Here is an 18,915-nt window from a genome sequence, read left to right as displayed (position 1 = left end):
TTGTGTTACCACAGCTTTATTTATTGTACTACAATTTCAGTTTGACAGCAACTATGAAAATCTTCAATCAAGTGTTCAACAGCATGTCAAATGTTCCTTTTTGGTTCTTATTAAGTGACTGATTGTGGTGCTAATAATAGTCTCATAATTATCCTTTACATTCAAATGTAGGTGAAGAATTTTTCTATATTTCACTGTAAGTCGATGTTTAATCTGAAACACAAGCATGTGTTGACTCAAGAGTGAACATGCTGTGGAAGGTGGCATTGATTTATTTGAGCTACTTCAGGCCCTTTTTAAGTCAATGACAATTAAATTTAACAATGTTTTTAGACATAATTGTATCTTAAGTGATACAGAATGAATGTGGCAAGTGTTTGTTTTTTGTTTTTTTTTTCAAATTTTTCAAATTCTTGTACCCCTGAATTAGTGCACTTTTTACCAATGTGCATTTGATAACGAAACTCCAGTCTTACTCTGGTTTTAGCACCTTGTGTAGAAGAATATATAAAAGAAAAATTCAGCTAGAGGCCTTTCAGCATAAAAGTACAGAAACTACAATTGCAACTTTATCAAAATACACATTCAGTACATATTGTTTGGGGTGTTACTAGTAACTTAACCTCTTGGTTTACTGCAGTGTCTTCCTGTACCCAAAGCCCATCTCCACTGGTGAAATCATTGAGTTGAAAAGCCCATAAGAGTGTTGCAGGTTATCCTAAGCTGTCATAAATCTTTAAACAAGATATAAGTACTTAAATTGCATAGATTTAGTGTAAATATAATGCATCTGTTCTATTGTACTGAACCCTATGACACACCAATCCCACCCTTTACTAAAAACCCGCCCCACCCCTCAGCAGATCCACCGAATGAATCGGTCAAAAAAGCGGGCTTTGTTCAGACTGGCAAAATCCTGATCCCTGAAAATGGCCGTCTGGTCTCCCAGCGAAAGCTTTGCTAGGATCTCCTTGTCAACGTCGCTGCCCATGGCAATCACAGTGGGAACGCCCTCAGCTCTGCGCATCGAGCTAATGCCTTCCTCCAGGTTTTTGCTGCTGGTGACCCCATCGGTGATGAAGACGAACGACAGCTCGGCATTTCGTCTAGCCAATCGGGTGCCTCCGCTCGTGACAATGTTGTTGACGCCGTAGATAATACCGCTTCCCACATTGGAAGTAGAATCCAGGTACCTCATGCTGGCAAGGCCATTAGTGACAAGGGTGAAGTTGTTGGTAAGTGTGAAGGCCAATTGATGTTGGTTTTCATCACCATACTGCAGAAGAGCCACCCTGACATTACGTTCATCGTTGTCTCCCCGGGCGAGGGTCAGGCGGTTAGCAACATTCTCCACAAACTCACGTGCATAGCGGAAATTCTCCTGACCCATGCGCTCTGAGCCATCCAGCATGAAGATGAGATCAACAGGCCGCTGGATGCAGTTGGTTACAGCTGGCTCTACAAAATACAAAAACAGCAATAATTGTCTTGGGTGACATGCTTTGCATTTAGAACTTCAAGCTTGATTTGCTCCAGTGGAAAATTCCTGAATTAAAATAATGAATGGTGAAAAAAACATGTGTTAGTTTACAGAGATAAAGTTAATTTAAGAGTATATAAATTTAACAAAATAAGCATTTCATTGCTAAAGATATTTATTTGTTACAAATAATTCAAGTTCATTAATTCATTTCTTGCAGTTCGAGAGCTTGCCATTTTTTCATTGCACATTTCTGATATAGTGTCATGTATATATATATATATATACTTGCTACTAAATATACATAATCTTGTATTACCAAGAAAAATCTCATTATTGACCATAATGGCAGACTGAAAAAAAAAAGTATTCTGAATTGTACACAGTCCATTTTTCTTTCACTCACTGACAGTCAATATCAGGACGTACATAGCTAATTCACTCTGATATGTATTTCCATTCAAAAAGATTCACTGAGATAATCAAACATGCAATATATGCCACATAAATTGCCATTAACAGTTAAGAGGCTACAAAAAGTATTACTGAATTGCCATTGTAGTACATAAATGCTATTAGAATTATATGTCAGAGACTCTCTAAAGCCTTCTGTTGCCTAAAAGCAGATTAACTATTGAGAAAATTAGAAAATATACTTCAATTTAACCAGAATAATTGTTGAATTATTTTTTAAAGAATAAAACTGTATGCTATAGCATTGGTAAAGCGGTTTATACAAAATCCCCAATTGATCACCATATAAATTATTTGTGTACATTATAGTGGGTCTTTGAAGGTCGACAATGGTAAAGTAGCACTAAAAAGCTCCATAGATATTTCACTAACCTCTGAGAAACTACAGGCTTGTGAATTCAGCCTTAATGTGCAAAGTGCAAAACTCACATGAATATAGTTTCAAAACGAATGGTTCATTAATGTACAGATGCTTTAAAGGAATAGATCAATCAAAAATAAAAAAATTCTTCTCTGCAACACTTCTCTGGAGTCTTTATTTTCCTTTCTGGAGTTTGAAATCCCCTGGTCACTATATGTTTTCATTGTATGGAAAGTTAAAACATTTCCTTTTGTGTTCCATGGAAGAAAGAAAAGAACGTCATAAAGGTTTGAAACAATGTGGATGAGTGAATGATGACAGAATTTTCATTTTTGAATGTAAACTACCCTTCAAGTATCAATTACCACTATCTTTCATATTCAAAACACCAAAGCGTCTCCCGCCATATTTATAAAAGATCAAAATGCCTTCAAGTCCTAGAGGCCCTGAGGATTCAAGCAAACCAGGCAAAGCTAATGACAGCATGCTATGCAAGCAAAGTGTCAAAGAGCTGTTCAGCTATTCAAAATGTGTTCATTTCATATATTTAAATTACAAAGCGGCAGGCATCGAGGTCAAGAGGCAAAGGTTGCCATTTCACATTTTCATATGTGGTTGGCCATGATGTTAACTATTTTACATGCTATTTCTTGCAAATGAAATTTTACATCTTTAAGAGCGGTAATAGCAACTGATTTTGAGTATTGTTAATGCAAATACTACATTCATGCATAGACCAGCTAGGGTTTTTACTTAACAACTCTACAGAGAGCACAACTCTACAGCGAGGCCAAGTCTATTCTTTCACTGAAGCTATCAGTTTGAATTTTTGAAAATGCCCAATCCCATGCTTCCTAACACAAGCCAAGAGCTTTGTTTGGGTCTCCTATCATATCAGAATAGATCTCTCTAAATGAGTCAATGAACAGATCAGTCCATCTCTGTTTGTCAGGTTCAGAGGACAGTTTAGCCATTTGGGCTGCGTAAGCCAATGTAGCTACAGCCTTGGTGTAGGTATCGGGGTGTTTGGCCTCTTGTGGATTGTTGATTAAGTTTGGGATGCTTAGTACAGTGGTTGGGATGGGACTGTCCTTCCACTCCTCTGCAAGGGCGTTATCTGCAAGTGAGTGTTAAAACAATAGTTTTAGGGCCTCCTAGCAACTGGCTCTGCCTAGTTGCTGTTTTGATTGATTTTAGTTTTTGATTTGATAACTTTTGCTTTGCACATTGTGCATTTAGCTGACATACTCACAAGGAAATGTCACTAAACAACTTTTTACACAACACTGTTTTGATAATTTGACATTTCTCTCGTGAGACTGGGCTGGTTATCACACATAACAAGTGTATGATTAATATTCATAACATATACATTTGAGATGTATAACCGTACAAATGTATAACATTTGTTATGTGTACTGAACCATAAATGTATACTAAAACAATGACTTTTTATAAATATGTTGATCATTTACCCCACAAACAAATACAGACAGTTCTGTGGATTTTATATTATTTTGCAGAGATAACATTATTATTATGACTTTTATAGGCCAAATACAACCTGTTTTTTTTATTATTATTATTAGCATTCTAGCTGTCATGGCTGACACAGAAACTATTAGGCTGCGTGTCCACCAAAGCGTTTTTAATTACTAAAACAAAAAAATTAAATAACAATAACTGAGAGCTAAATAGAAATATTAAAAAACACAAAAACTAATAAAATGACAAAAGCACAATCACTAAAATTTAAACTAAAATTAAAACTTAAGTCAAAATACTAATAAATATTGTAACAGTAAATAAATAACACTATTTGGATGCATTGTATAGAGATTTGCCCCTATTTAAACCCATTCAAAACCTGTGAAAAAAAGGCAATTTAAAAACAATAAAATAATAAAAAGATTACAGTTATGTAAAGAAAATAATAATAATAAATATTGCAGTATACATTGACTTGACTGAAAGAAAAACATTCAGAATGTCTTCTCAGCCATTAGGAAAGTTAATCATACACATCTTTGTAGGTATGAACAACAACACTTACCACTTTTACATGGAAGATCAGGGCAAACAATCACTGGATCTAAAACAAAGAAAAGAAAAGTAATGAAAAGATAACTCTATTTCTGGATATCAAGACAGCAAGCTAAAAAGCATAGTAAAGTCAGGACTCACCTGGGCAGAGTACAGTCTCAATCCTATCGATGAAATCCTCTGCAACCAGATCAGCGAAACGCCTCATTCCCATGACTCTTCCATCTTTTCTGCAAGCGATGGACTTCAGGCTTTCATTCTCCTCCGGCTGGTCAAACATGTCACCAATACCGATGGCATTCACATCAATGTTGGTGTCCGTGCAGAGGTAATTGAGCAGTTTGTCATCATCACGAGGGTCGTACCGGCCGTCTGTGATCACAACCACTGTCACATTAGCCTTAGCACGCCGGCTATCGCGAATCAGGTTATCGTAGGCGAACTTCAGGGCAGAAGGCGTCCACGTTCCTCCAGCGATCCACTCGAGCTTCTTCACGGCTTCTTTGAAGGCGGACATGGAGTCGATCTTGGAGTCGTTGAGGCGAATAGCCTGGAATGTTCCGTTGTGACTGTACTGGACAACGCCGACTCGAGTTCCTGAGAAATTTAGCAAACACAATTTAAACCACTTGTGCATTGCAACTTAATGTATTTAAAGCTCATTCGAATTGTAAAATTGACTTGAAGTAAATATGAATGGTGCTTCTCCATGCAAACGTTGGCTCCACAATGTATTTTTACCTGTTTCAGAATTGGGATCTTTTGCTATTGAGCCCAGTCTGTTGATGGTGTTGATCACGAAGTTCTTCTCCAGGGTGAAATTGGTCAACCCCACACTTTCAGAGCTGTCAATCACAAACACAATATCCAGGGCACCGCATCTCTTTTCACAATCTGAAACAGACAAGAACATTCAGTGAATATACTGTAGCAATCCATTTATTTTTACTGCAAATTTACAGAATGAGAATCTTACCACAGCATCCACAGGTCTCTCTGATGTAGTTCATGACATCACATTCCTGAGAAAATGTATAGTATGTATTCAACATTCGTTCATAAAGTAGTTTTGAGCAATTTAATTACGAAATCTGAATTGTAATGCTTACAGTAAGGCCAGGGTCTCCCTCTGGTCCAGGGTCACCCTGTTAAGGACACGGTTTGAAATCATTTAATAAAAAGTTCACTTAAATTGCATGCATTCAGACCTTGGTTTATTGTTACCAGCACTTGAAAGCACTTTTCAACGACAAAATAAATGAAATATCCCAAACGGAGGGCTGGGCAATATAGACAAAAATATTGTTTTCTATATCAACCATATCAATATTTATTTCCATATCATATGATATCACAATATTTACCATTAATGGCAAAGGAAATTGTTTCCACATGTTTGTTAGACCCAGGGGCGGATTTAGTGAATTGGGGGCCCCAGGCAAAATATAGGAATGGGGCCCTATACATTTACACACATTTTCCTTAATCAACCTTGAGGTTCCATTTTGTTGTTTTCAGCGTAAGCCTGTGTGCTGTCTAATTCTAAACTTTAAAATATATTTATTTTTAGTGGTTTTAACTACAAATTTAAATAAAACTGAAAAAATAATGAAAAGGCAATTGTACATTTACACACCTAAAATACATATATCAAGAGCATGCTCACAGATGAGAACAAAACAGCGTTGGATGAAGCAGATTAAAGCCCTGCACGGGTCTCAAATATAGGCCCTAGCCCGTCTTTTTTCCCCTTTTCCCAAAAAAAGCTTATACTAGGCTACTTTTTCAGCTATTAAAGTAGTTCAGCTTTGTATGTAATGGAAAAGTGATTATATTTCGTTTCGTTTATAAAGTAAACTTAGAAAAACATTTGGAGTATTTTTTGTTCGTTAAATGTAAGTTTTTTGTTGTTGTTTTAAGTAAAGGCCAGCGGCAGACAGTGAATTGATCATAGCCTATAGCCTATGTTTGATCAATTTAGCCTTCTCAAGTCATCAGGACTTGCCTAAAATAAAATCTATATATAAAACAGTTCAAGTATATCACAATGTTAGTTTAAATGTTTAACCTAAATAAATGTGCATATCCAATCATTTGCTGAAACTCCGCAGGACACTGAGGCGCCAGTGCGATCACTTGCATTTTTTTTCTAACAGTGGAAACAACTTAAAATGCGCAGTCATTTTTGCTCATAAAGGTAAGAGTAATACATCATTCTAAACTGTAGGGTCTAGTTTTATTTGTGTGCACTCACAATATCAACAAATATTTGCTTTTATAAAATAAAGAAAACAAACGCTTTCTGCCGTCTCGGTCTTGAACAGGAGCGCTTCACAATGATGAACCTAAACTCAGACATGATCAAAATATATAGAAAGCTTTAAATTACTACTTTAAAACAAAATAATTCAAATCGAAAATAGACTCCTAATAAAATCTTTCATTATGTAACCCGTGCATTTCTCTCTAAAGGCACATCCAATTAGGAGATGGCGAGTCATTTTTTCATAATTGATGGAAGGCCCGATTATAATTTGCGTTTTATTTTATAATTCCGTATACAGTTAAAAAATAAAACACTAATTATAATGGCATATATGTAAAACTTTGTCCTATAATTGTATAGCTGCTTTTTCAGATTTTTATGTTGCTCTGTTCTGAATACCTTAAAATTTAAAGGATTTGCTGCAATGCAATTTTGTATGATATGTTAATTATTAAAAACATTTATTTAATATTTCTATGCAGAAATTGACTTTGGCATGCAAAAGACTGATAAATTCATAATTAACGGCATGGGTTCAGTCAACAGAAATACGGGACACACAGGCCTATAATAACTGCTGAAATGTTTGCGGGGCAAATCTCAGATCAGTCTGAGCGCTCATGGTACTCACAGTGCGTACAGCCGTACACCTGCAGGCGCCACTGACTCGGACGGCTGTCGTGGTAATAAACACTGTAAACAGCAAACGTTCACGTGTCCACGCTTAATGCGCCACTGACTCGGACAAAGCATTTTAGGGGGCCCTTGGCTTTTGGGGGCCCTTGGCTTTTGGGGGCCCAAAGCGGTCGCCTTCCTTTGCCTAATGGGTAAGTCCGCCCCTGGTTAGACCTTGAGAATGAATGTAAACATAACTTGTTTTTTCATAATTGATCTCCACAGATTAAGCTACCTGTTTATTTAGGGCCCCATGAAATCCATTATGTTTATTTATTTTTCCCCCCATAAATTCTTTGTTTTCCATTAAATTTTTTTCTGGATTCTGTGTTTTATGATTTAATATAAATTGAATACAAAAATGATGTCTAATAAAATGAATTAATAAAACTAAAACTAATTTAAAATGTAATCAAAAGAAAACATAACAATTAATTTGCAACAAAACATTATGTTTTAATTTTTTGTCAAATAAAACGCTGTTCAACAAAATTGTATACATTAAAACATGGATGATCTAAAACATGTTTTTTGGTAATCAAGTAATTCTGACGATTAATCGAGCAATCAGATTATTATTTTTTTTTTACGGAAATAAAAATATACCTAGACTTTACAATGACATAAAATATATATATATAATAGCAATGAGGAAAAAACAATTGGTTCAAACAGAATTTCAAAAGCAAGTAATCATATGGTTTTATTGAACAAAAGAGTTAAAAATACATAATGTAATAAAACAAGTACAATCATAACTTATATATCAAATGCCTGCAGAGGGCGCTAAAGGCCAATCCAATCATTGTTTAATATTGACTAAACAACGTTTAATTCAAATGTCCACTTAATCGTTAATATTTGGCCACTTCTTTAGTATAGAAATGCTACAGCCACTTTCATTTCTTGAACAAGAACATGTGGACATCAAAACATGCAAACTCAGAGTGAGTTTTTTAACTTTTATTTTGAAGTTGCAATGAACAGTTGGCATATTTAGATAATGATGTGCTCTCCTGTGTTGGTGTAGGTTTATAAATGATTTACGGTATTTTTCTCAAATGAAATGCTAGTGAAGTGACTCTGAGCAGCTCTGGAGATGAAGTTCATGTGTTCATGACTTCATATATTGAGACAGCAGACACTGAAAATGCTGTGAGCATCACGCTTGCTTGAGTTTGTGTAGTAGACGAAAAGAGAACATGCAGACTTATTAGCGGCATGCGCTGGCTGGCTGTTGTTGCGTTTATTTCTGCTGTGTGATAGACTTTCAGATGAATTCATATCGAGAGCTTATCATCATTATAGACATACATTTTATTGCAATCTCAATATGATATTGTTTATTACCCAGTCCTACCCAAACTTCCTTTAAACATTAATATGCACTAAAAACACTTACATCTCTTCCTGGTTCTCCTGTAGGGCCCCTTCGTCCAGGTTCTCCTGAGGGCCCGGGCTCTCCCTGAAACAAAATGAAAAAATATTATCACACTATGAAAGTAAAACTGGTTGCAAATGGCATTTTATTTCTGAACAGCAACAAAATGCGCAACAAAAATAAGTCAATTTTCTGACCGGCTCTCCAGAAGTTCCCTTTGAACCCGGGTCGCCCTTTGGTCCGCAGTCTCCTCTACTTCCCCTGGGTCCAGGCGCACCTTTATTACCCCTGTCACCCTGTTGAACAAATATATATTTTATTTGTATAATCTAAAATCTTAAAATATAATGTGATCTAAAGCTCTGTAAATTGAAATTTCATTCAGTACAACTACAAATTTAACTCATTACAGTACCGTAGATCCCCTTGATCCAGGATAGCTGAATCCAGGTCTGCCAGAATCACCCTACAGCAAAGGAATCAGAATCTTGTATTTATAACAGGCATGCAAGCATTGATTTGAAAACCATCAGATTTTTTTGTGTGTGATGTACCTGTGGTCCTTGAGGGCCAGGATCACCTCTAGGGCCAGCATCACCTGGGTCACCTTGGGAACCCTATAATGGAGATAACATGTTATTTGCTGCTTGTTCATTCAGAAAAATAAGTTCATCATCTGACGTAAGCAGCTAGACAAAAAGGCAGCTGGTTTTGGACATTTTCAGCCATTGTGTACTGTAAAATGTCCGGCAAATATGAAATTTAGAAAAAACATTTTATTTTATTTTTTTACATTTCTGCCTGGTTCTCCAGGAGCTCCTGGTGAGCCTCTTGGTCCTGGAAGTCCGTTATCACCCTAGAAGTAAAAAGAAATATGTATTTTTTCAATCATGTCCACCATAAAACCAATAAAAATCTATTTTTCTACACTGACCTGTTTTTAAGCAGCCAAATCAATGACTCTTACCTTGGAACCTTTGTTGCCAACCTCGCCTGGAAGACCCCTGGTTCCCTCAGAACCTGGTTCACCCTGTCAAACATTATAAATACTTCAATTAATCATTCAGGACATTGTTAAAATAATTGTTAAATTAAATAACATTGTCTCCCCTCATGCAGTCTGAGTTTACAGTACAATGAGAACCACACACTAAACTTACTGAACTGAGACCTAATTCTTTGTAAAGTTATCATTTTCACAAAAACACTTACCTTTTCTCCTTTTGGCCCATTTGGCCCAGTGCTGCCTTTAAGTCCAAAGTTTCCTCGTTTTCCCTAAAAATACAATTGTAAATATCAAGTCCACCTACTGTAGTTTTACAATGCAAACATGACAGAAAAATAATTCCTCACAGGGTCGCCTTTAGGTCCAGGTCCTCCACCTATCCCCTATAAAACAAAACAAAGTTTTTGTTAACATCATCTCTAATTTACAATGTTAAAATAACAGTAATGACCATAATGACCACAAATACATACACCAGTTCCTTTCTGGCCAGGAGATCCAGGTGACCCGGGACTTCCTCTCTCTCCCTGTAGGGGGTGTCAGAGAGCACATTACAATATGATTGATAATAGCCAAGCGGCAACCTTCCATTCTCTCTCTTGAAACCAACACGGAAGTGACTGCAATTCATCGACTGGCCGCTAGAGACTGACTCCAAAAGGGAGTCAATCCCACAGACCCCCCATGTTAAAATTCCCAACTTTACAGCAGAAAATATGTTTACAGCCTGGTACAAAAAAGGGTTTTGGTCTATATAGCTAATTTTGCCCTTCATGACAACTGTGAGGGGGGTGAATTTTTTTATAACTCATCCGTTTAAATTATATTAAGCCTTAAAGTTCTGCATAATTAAGGGTGTGGCCACTTGAGTGACAGGTGGATTTGCCTTGCTGTCACCACCGTCGAGCTAAGTGGGCGTGGTTTCAGCAACCAGCTCCACCCACGTCCCGCCTCTTTGCCCATTTTCGATTATCCGGGAGTGACGCGCTGCCAAGATGGCGATGACCGGCGCCGCCCACTTTGGGCTAGAGACCTGCACTCCCGCAGGAGTTCCGCGGGACCCAACGCAAGAGGGTGCAGCGCGGGACAACACTTGATTGCGGGCGGGAAGAGACTCGTGTGTGTGCGGGATGCGGGAGCATAAAATGATTCGCGGGACTCCCGCAAAATAGAAAATATCTAAACATAAAGTGTCTAAAACATATAAATTGTTATTTATCTGTTGCACAAAAGCAAAAAGAACAACTAATATTAACATTAAAATGATTGACATGCGCAAGCTAGGCATAGTTTCTATTTATAACACGTATTTAAAGGGTTTCGCAATGTAGCCAATCACAGACTCAGCTGTTGATTTCTGGAACGCAATGACCAATCAGAGGTGATTAAGTTAGAATCTACATAACTCCAATCTCAGTGCTGAAATTGTGTGCTCACGAATCCTCTCATTTTAACACACGATGTGTAGACATTGTGAAAGATTCATTGTGCATATATTTATTGTGTTATAACAGAGCTTTATGAGATCGCAATTAACTGATATGTCAGTTTTTAGTGACAATAAAGGAAGCGCTGCTGGCATACTGCCATGCCAAACCATGCAGGCAGCAGCCCATGCTTGCTTTTCTGTTGTGAATGTTGATGCTTAGCCTAAATAACAAATATTTTATCGGGAGCGTTTATGCTGGTATGTTGTGGAGCTTAGGAGATGTTACAGAACCATTTAATGTAAATTTCTTCGATGTACTGAAAAAAATCTATATAGATGAATTTTATGCGGGCGGGAGCGGGACAAAACATGAATGTCGTGGGCAGGAACGGGACTAGATAAGATATATTTCTGCGGGAGCGGGCGTGAGCGGGACTGAAAAATCCGTCCCGCGCAGGTCTCTACTTTGGGCTTCAAAAATTCTCTTCAGAAACCTACGGGTGACGTCACGGACACTACGTTCATGTTTTTATACAGTCTATGATAATAGCTAATAATAATGTAATCTCTGTGGTTATGAAATCTTACTTTGGGTCCAGGATCTCCACCTGTCCCAGGTGGGCCTGGTCTTCCTGGACGACCTGGATCACCCTGAGAAGAAAGTGAGAAACCATGACACCTCAAACCAATAAGCCTAATTAATGGCTTTTAAATGTCAATTTATCTTTTTTCTATAATTTATCAGGTACCTTTTCTCCCACACTCCCTTTAAGACCAGGTTCTCCAACAGCTCCAGGATAGCCATCAGGACCCTGTAAAAGAAACATTCACCTGTTAATGGACTTGCATGACAAGAATCTATTACCCAAAGGAAAAGACTCACATACCTTGTCACCAGGGTCACCTTTGCAGCCAGGAGCGCCAATCCTGCCAATTTTTCCCTGTTTAAAAAAAGTCATTTTTATTTTATCTTTTATTTATTTTATTTTTTGCTATCCACACTTCACTACCTCACATTTACCATAACTAACCTTCTGCCCATCTGTTCCATTTCTGCCAGATATTCCTGCAACACCCTGTTAGACAAAGAATAAAAATGTTTATAAATATTTAAAAATACATGCAGCATGGAAGATTCTGCATACAGAGAAAATATAAAATAATAAGTAAATGGTCTAAGGAACTTACCTTTCTCCCTTGTGCTCCAATTTCTCCCTAAAAACACATAATTTGCATGTAAAGTTGTTGGTGCATTATCAATATGTCAACCATATTTGTTAGATCTTACAGATAACTTTGAGAAAATCATACCTTTTCTCCTCTGAGACCGGGCTCTCCCTAAATGAGAGAAGAAGAAAAAAAGCAGGGTGGTTACAAGCAGTAAATTGGACAAATCCAGTGCAATAATGCCGAAATATACATATTGCATTTTAATGACAACTAATTAGATGTACACAACATTTGAAATGAAATGCTTAAAGTGAACTGAGCATTTAACACAATAATTACTTAAAATTCACTAAAAACATAAAAAATTAAATTATATATTGTCAAGGCTATCTGATGCTCCCTTCTGTTAATCAGCCAAGCAAAAACACTTTATCACTTAATGCCGATAATCAGATTAATTGGTCTGACCAATACATATTGGTCTATGACTAGACATTTATATGCGCTTGAGGAATGTGAAGAACTTACTTTAGGTCCAGGATGTCCAATGGGTCCTTCAATACCTGGATCTCCCTGTAGGTTTTAACATGAGTTAATACAAATAGTACTGTTGTGAGAGCCTCTTTGAATACAAATTATATGTAGAATAGTTTTTGGTTGAAATGCTGTATTTTACCGAATGCATTCATGAGAACTGGTTTGTACTCACAGGACGTCCACTTTGACCTTTAAATCCGGGCTCGCCATTATCTCCTTTAGCTCCCTGTAATAATCAAGGCGTTAGATCAAGTGTTAAGCGAAAAGAAAAACAGACTGGAATTACTTGATAGTTAAGATTTCTGACAGTGCTGTCAAATTTTGTTTTTTAAGATATTCACTTTCTGTCCCCTGTGTCCTGGTGGACCTGGAGGTCCTGGAGTTTCCATACATTCCACAGAGTAACACTGGGAAATAATGATGAAATTAAATTAGAAATCAGATTATACATTGTAATGTTAAATAAAAATCTATTTTTTGAAGATGGTTAATCAAATATTTGCTGAAGCTATAAGGAGTGTCAAAACATATATATGGACAATAAAATCCAGATGCTTCAAACAAAATCCTTTTTTGGAGAACCTTTATGAACCTATCATACTCTCTTAAAAACAAAATGTTTTTACTGCCATTAATTGTTTCATGAAGAACTTTCAACATCCATGGAACCCTTCCGTTCCACAAAAGGTGGAAAAAGATTCTTCAGATTTTAAAAATGTTCTTCACACCAAGAAAAAATAGTTCTTTGAAGAACTATTCAATGAAAGGTTCTTTGGGGAACCCAAAAATGGTTCTTCTGTTTCATTGCTGAGAAAACCTCATTTTATTTGTAGGAGTATATAGTGACAGCTCTGACAAAAAGTGAGTCAACATGTTGGCACCCAATGAAAAAAATCCTTGAAATCAATAGATGTTAGTAAACTGATATGGAGCTCACCTCTTGATAAGCCAGATGAAGCTGTAAGAGAGAATGACACCAAAGGAAGATTATTATAATAATAGTCCTTAGCTCACAACAAACATCAATGAAGTACTAAATCATGTTTTCATCATTAAATATGTCTGAAAATCATCCAATATCTTCATTTCAGAGTATTATACCACTGTATACCCAAAAGAAAAGTATGAAAGACATTGCATTACCATTGTGTCATATATGCGATCGATTGTTGATGTCACTATGACTGGCCTCCCTCCCGTGAGATCAACCGCCATGTATTTGTTACGATAAACTCCAGCAGGTGAGTTAGCGATCTCCCTGAGTCCCGTCTCCTCTAGGTTCCTGGATGATGCGACAGCAAAGATCTTAATGAATTCATCACGTGCTCGTTCCGCCGCCACTTTGATCCCACCACATGGGTTTCCAGTCACGTGACCATCGGTGATGACCACAGCAAAGCGCGTGACATTGTTTTTGGACGGTGGGCGGACCAGTTGCTGGGTCATGTTGGTGATGGCGCAGTCAATGTACGTGCCCTTTCCCAGGTACGTGATTGGTTTTAGACTCTCGATGAACACATCTTTACTGGTGATGTTGCTGATGATCTCCTGCTGCTGGGAGAAGTGAAGGCCTCCTACAGACCAGCTGATCTGAACTAAACCTTTATAGTTACCGTCTTTTAGTTTCCCAGCAAAAGCGGCGGTGAAGTCTTTGATGCTCTTTACCAAGCTGCCAGGTGGGTTCTCCTGTAGAGCTATGGTCTCAGACGTGTCGATGACAAAGTACAATTCGATTGGGCATTTGATTGGTTCTGAAGAGACAGAACACACACAGCAACATAAGTCACTTAAACAACATAAAATAATATCAAATAATTTTTATATTCATTCAAATAATATGTTAAAACTATGGGGTTAGTAAGATTTTTTTTTTTTCAGCAAGGCAACATTCAATCTGTCGGAAGTGACTATAAAGACATTTATAATGGTACAATAATTATATATTTTAAACAAATGCTGTTTTTTTTTTTTTTTTTTTTTGTTTTGTTTTTATTCATCAAAGAATCCTAGAAAATGTCAGTAAGACTAAAAAAAAAAGAAAGAAAGAAATTAAAACTTTTATTCAGCTAAGATGGATTAAATTGGTCACAAGTGACAATAAAGACATTTCAATGTGGTGAAAAAGAAATAGTAAGATTTATTATTGTTTTAATTTATTCCTGTGATGTAAAGCTCAATTCTTTTTTCTTTGATGAATATAAAGTTCAAAAGAGCACCATTTATTTGAAATATAAATCTTTTGTAACGTTCTAAATGTTTTTACTGTCTCCTTTGATCAACTGAATGCTTCCATGCATATTTTTAACTAAAACATAGGTGTAATGAACAAATAATGCATTCATAGAATAATACAGACTAATCGGTTACTGAAGTAAGCATTTACTTACCTGCGCAAGGAGTCTGGCTGGCCGGAATCTGGCCCTGTATGTGAACGCCCACAAACAACAGGAGAAGGATCGATAGTCTCATCATCCTCATTCTCCTTCCTAAACAGACAAGCAAACATGATGTGTTGACCATGATCAAAACACAACATGCTCAGAATACCACTGGAGCCAGCGATTCATCAACTGTCTGTAGAATAAGACCTTGTACATGATTCTGAATGTTGTTGAATGGCAACAGAGCTGTTCAGTTTGTATTAGCATTTTGTTTCATGAAATGAGTCTTTTTTTAATGGAGCTTTAAGGTTTGAGTAAAATATGGGCTGTAGTTAGCATTACTTGAAGAGGCTTTCATGTTTTGTTCTGCATAAATTACACACAGTTCTATCTCAAACTTCAATTTTGAAGTTTTTTTTTAATGCAAGTTGCTAACAAGTTGCTAAGTTCACTCTATAAGTTCACAACTTATAACTCTTAAGTTATAAAGTTAAGTTCTTTCTCAACTTTTTTTTAAAATCACTTTAAGAAAGTGAATAGGAACTACTCGTTGTAAACAACTACTCGTGGTTTCAGGACCAAGGCAACTGGAAAAAATGGGCAGGCACTGTTGCTCTCTATTAGCTTAAAATAAGGGTGTGGCTTTGCTACCAGGAAATTGTTTCCATAATAATTCTCCAAGATTCTAGGACTTTTCACTGTGTAGTTTCAATTAAATTAATAAAGTTTCTCACTGTTATTATTCATGTGTGACTTATTGTCCAGACTGCTGCTGAAACACCAAACAGATGCAACTGTTACTTTTCAAAGCACTGGTCAAAATGGACCAATCACGGTCTTTGCACGGGCTTTCTTTACTGTATAAAGATTTTTTAAAATAATGATAATTTCATATAGATTGTGGGGGTGGATTTTCATCCACGTCAGATATCAATTACTGGAATTAATGGATTTAAAAACAATTGTACAGGTTAATATATTAAAGGGGTCATATGATACGATTTAAATTTTTCCTTTCTCTTTTGGAGTGTTACAAGCTCTTGGTGCATAAAGAAGATCTGTAAAGTTGCAAAGACTAAAGTCTCAAATCCAAAGAAATATTCTTTATAAAAGTTCAGAGTCAGCCACACACCCCTAAAACGGCTCGTTCTAACACGCCCCCAGATGTCTACCTCACTATGTGGGAAGGTTTGCATAACGCCGGCCAAATTTAGTCTCACTGTAGTTTTGTTGACGCTGCAGCCATGTCGTGAAGACGCTGTGTGCTTCGTTGTGAAAGCGAAACTACTTTGTTTGGTCTTCCAAAAGAGGACGATATCTGCTTCGTCATGCCTGGAGCTGATCCGTGCTGGTCGCTGAGGGAATACATCAACTTTCACTGTGGACGAAGCGGAATCCAGCCCGGGGTCCGTCACATGTGGTTGTCGCTCATTCGTCGGATCCGCCGGGTGCGCCGTTCTCGACCCCGCCGCCTCAGCTCACTCTAGCCCGGCCTCAGCGCACGCTAAGCTGGGGCTTCCCCTCACGCTAGCCCGGCCTCAGCTCACTCTAGCCCGGCCTCAGCGCACGCTAAGCTGGGGCTTCCCCTCACGCTAGCCCGGCCTCAGCTCACTCTAGCCCGGCCTCAGCGCACGCTAAGCTGGGGCTTCCCCTCACGCTAGCCCGGCCTCAGCTCACCCTAGCCCGGCTTCAGCGCACGCTAATGCTAATTTTATGGAGGACTGTTTACTGATCCTGGGAGAGTAACATTAGACTAAAATGCTGGCAGTTCTGACTCACATAAGTACGTTTTCATTTAAAGGATTTGCCACTGATAAAAAGACAGTATAAGTCATTATAATCAGTAATTATGTCCCCACTGGATACAACAAATGCCTCGTTTGTAATGGGTTTTACTGTTTATGTCTCGTTGCACCGGCCGGGACACGGCATCAACAGTATGTGAGGGGCGTAACATTTCAATCTCACGCTTGAGGTATTCGGCCAATCACAACGCACTGGATAGCTGGCCAATCACAGCACACCTCGCTTTTCAGACCGATGAGCTTTATAAAAATCTTCACTTTTCAAAAAGGCGGGGCATAGAGGAGAAACAATAATGTACAGTATGTGGAAAATAATGTGTTTTTTTTTACTTTAAACCACATAAACACATTTCATTACACCAAATACACCAAATAATGTTCTTTTTAGCAACATCATATGACCCCTTTAAATGTGTCCAATAAGACAAAAGTGACTTTCTGAGCCCCCATCCGTCCCCTAAAGTAAGATTGCTTTTGTCTCAGAGGAAACAGTTATTTGTTGCTCTATGTTCAAAATAGATATTCCGTTCAACTAATCTGAGGTCATATTCTCTCTAGACCTCATCTCAGTTTGTCAGATGCCAATTCATACACTGAAAAAAATGAATTTACAAAAAAAATGTAAGGTAAGAGGTTGCAATCAATTTATTTTAGCTACATTTAAATAAACAAATTTAGTTGAGTAACTTTCAATATATATATATTTTTTAAATGTAGCTAAAATAAATTGTTTGCAACCTCTTACCTTAAAAAAATGTAGTATCATTTTTTTCAGTGTAGCCTACTAACTATTAGTAAGCATCTTCCATCAAACCAGCTGATTCAAAAAAGGGTTCATCTGAAGCAATACTAAAGAATTAGTAAGGTTTTACTAGCATTTTGTATCTGAAACCATTATCTCAGTTAGGCCTTCCTGTTTATTAAAATTAGCTGAAATAAAATGCAGCAAATCAGAAATATGGCCTTTTGCCACAAACACCTTGTTATTCCAGCTTAATTCAATCAGCACAGGTGATCAAATGACATGATGAATTACTAAATAATTATAATGCAAATATTATATATGCACTACTCAAGAAAAGTTTCGTTATTTTACCTTTTATTACATTAGGTTTAAAGGTTGTTTGTTTATCATACTGATTACACCATAACTCTAGATATTTCAGGCCCATTAGACAATATACAGCATATGATATACAAAATACTGTAAACTCACGCGTCTTCCCATCATAAACAAATAAGCTTTACAATCAATCAAAAAGTTCAGCAGCACGCATATGTGACATATAGGACGAACTACGACATTAAATACCACGAGTTTTGAAATCACACATAATTCAAAACTGTCTGTTCTTTTTACTAAATTGTTTTTCAGCAAATATAAGCAGCAGGTGAGAATTGACAGATTATTGAATAACCGAACAATGTGCAGCTAAGTGATAGTGCCTGAGCATTCCCAAACTAAAGTTCTTCAGAGACAGAAACGCACTGCCGAAGTTATGTAAAAGTAAGTCTTCACTTACTCACCCAAGATCAGAAAATCTGAAGAACTGATCGAGTGCTGATTTATGTTTAGAGTTATCAAAGATACATACCGAAGAAGGTAAAGCAGGAACCAGAATAAAGTCCCAAATAAAGAGAGTGAGTGAGAAGTCAAGCTGCAGGAGAAGTTTCCTCTGCGCTTCTCCCAGCTTGAACAGAAGTCTCTCCTCCCTCCTTCATCAGCGCCAAGGCAACCGAGTATCTGTGCACTGCCTTTTCTGCTCGCATGGCGGCGCTGTGCATCCACACTGATGGACTACACTCGCAATCCTCCCGATTTTTGATCCACATCCACACACATGTTCACAAAGACCGGAGTGAGGACATCTTATTGAAATATATTTTTTTTTCAAACGTGTGTGCTG

At 37.3% G+C, this 18,915-nt stretch overlaps 1 protein-coding gene across 3 annotated transcripts; it reads right to left on the bottom strand.

The window, feature by feature from the left end:
• Positions 1-18,704, bottom strand: LOC107551805 (collagen alpha-2(VI) chain-like). 3 transcript variants are annotated; one of them, XM_016233535.1, is made up of 28 exons: positions 18,536-18,704; positions 15,210-15,308; positions 13,966-14,573; positions 13,760-13,780; positions 13,164-13,229; positions 12,995-13,048; positions 12,814-12,858; positions 12,427-12,453; positions 12,304-12,330; positions 12,147-12,191; positions 12,003-12,056; positions 11,865-11,927; positions 11,704-11,766; positions 10,160-10,213; positions 10,034-10,069; positions 9,893-9,955; positions 9,648-9,710; positions 9,474-9,536; positions 9,235-9,297; positions 9,096-9,146; positions 8,878-8,976; positions 8,702-8,764; positions 5,468-5,503; positions 5,335-5,380; positions 5,100-5,252; positions 4,500-4,955; positions 4,369-4,407; positions 1-1,458 (listed from the first exon to the last, which is right to left on the bottom strand). In XM_016233535.1, exons 2-28 carry the CDS (start codon positions 15,298-15,300, stop codon positions 857-859), a joined length of 3,051 nt encoding a protein of 1,016 aa, XP_016089021.1. In that variant the 5' UTR covers positions 15,301-15,308; positions 18,536-18,704; the 3' UTR covers positions 1-856. The 3 variants fall into 3 exon arrangements, with proteins under 3 accessions (XP_016089021.1, XP_016089020.1, XP_016089022.1); XM_016233534.1 differs by having other exon boundaries at positions 18,604-18,704; XM_016233536.1 differs by lacking the exon at positions 1-1,458 and adding an exon at positions 2,608-3,432 and having other exon boundaries at positions 18,604-18,704.
• Between the last annotated feature and the right edge of the window lie 211 nt (positions 18,705-18,915).

The sequence above is a fragment of the Sinocyclocheilus grahami genome, unplaced genomic scaffold (genome assembly GCF_001515645.1).
Source record: "Sinocyclocheilus grahami isolate Dianchi unplaced genomic scaffold, SAMN03320097.WGS_v1.1 scaffold433.1, whole genome shotgun sequence".
Classification (NCBI taxonomy): domain Eukaryota; kingdom Metazoa; phylum Chordata; class Actinopteri; order Cypriniformes; family Cyprinidae; genus Sinocyclocheilus; species Sinocyclocheilus grahami.
The sequence above is the reverse complement of the archived record's forward strand: the minus strand, read 5'-3'. Positions and strand labels throughout refer to the sequence as shown.

What these genes read in the sequence shown, in the direction of transcription:
- LOC107551805 (XM_016233535.1), bottom strand. Translation starts at nt 15,300, where the DNA reads ATGAGGATGATGAGACTATCGATCCTTCTCCTGTTGTTTGTGGGCGTT. An exon ending in AAGGTGACCCTGGTGACAAG is followed by an intron (nt 11,928 to 12,002) that starts GTATGTGAGTCT and finishes TTTCTTTTACAG; the next exon opens with GGTCCTGATGGCTATCCTGG. An exon ending in CTGGCCCTCAAGGACCACAG is followed by an intron (nt 9,147 to 9,234) that starts GTACATCACACA and finishes CCTTTGCTGTAG; the next exon opens with GGTGATTCTGGCAGACCTGG.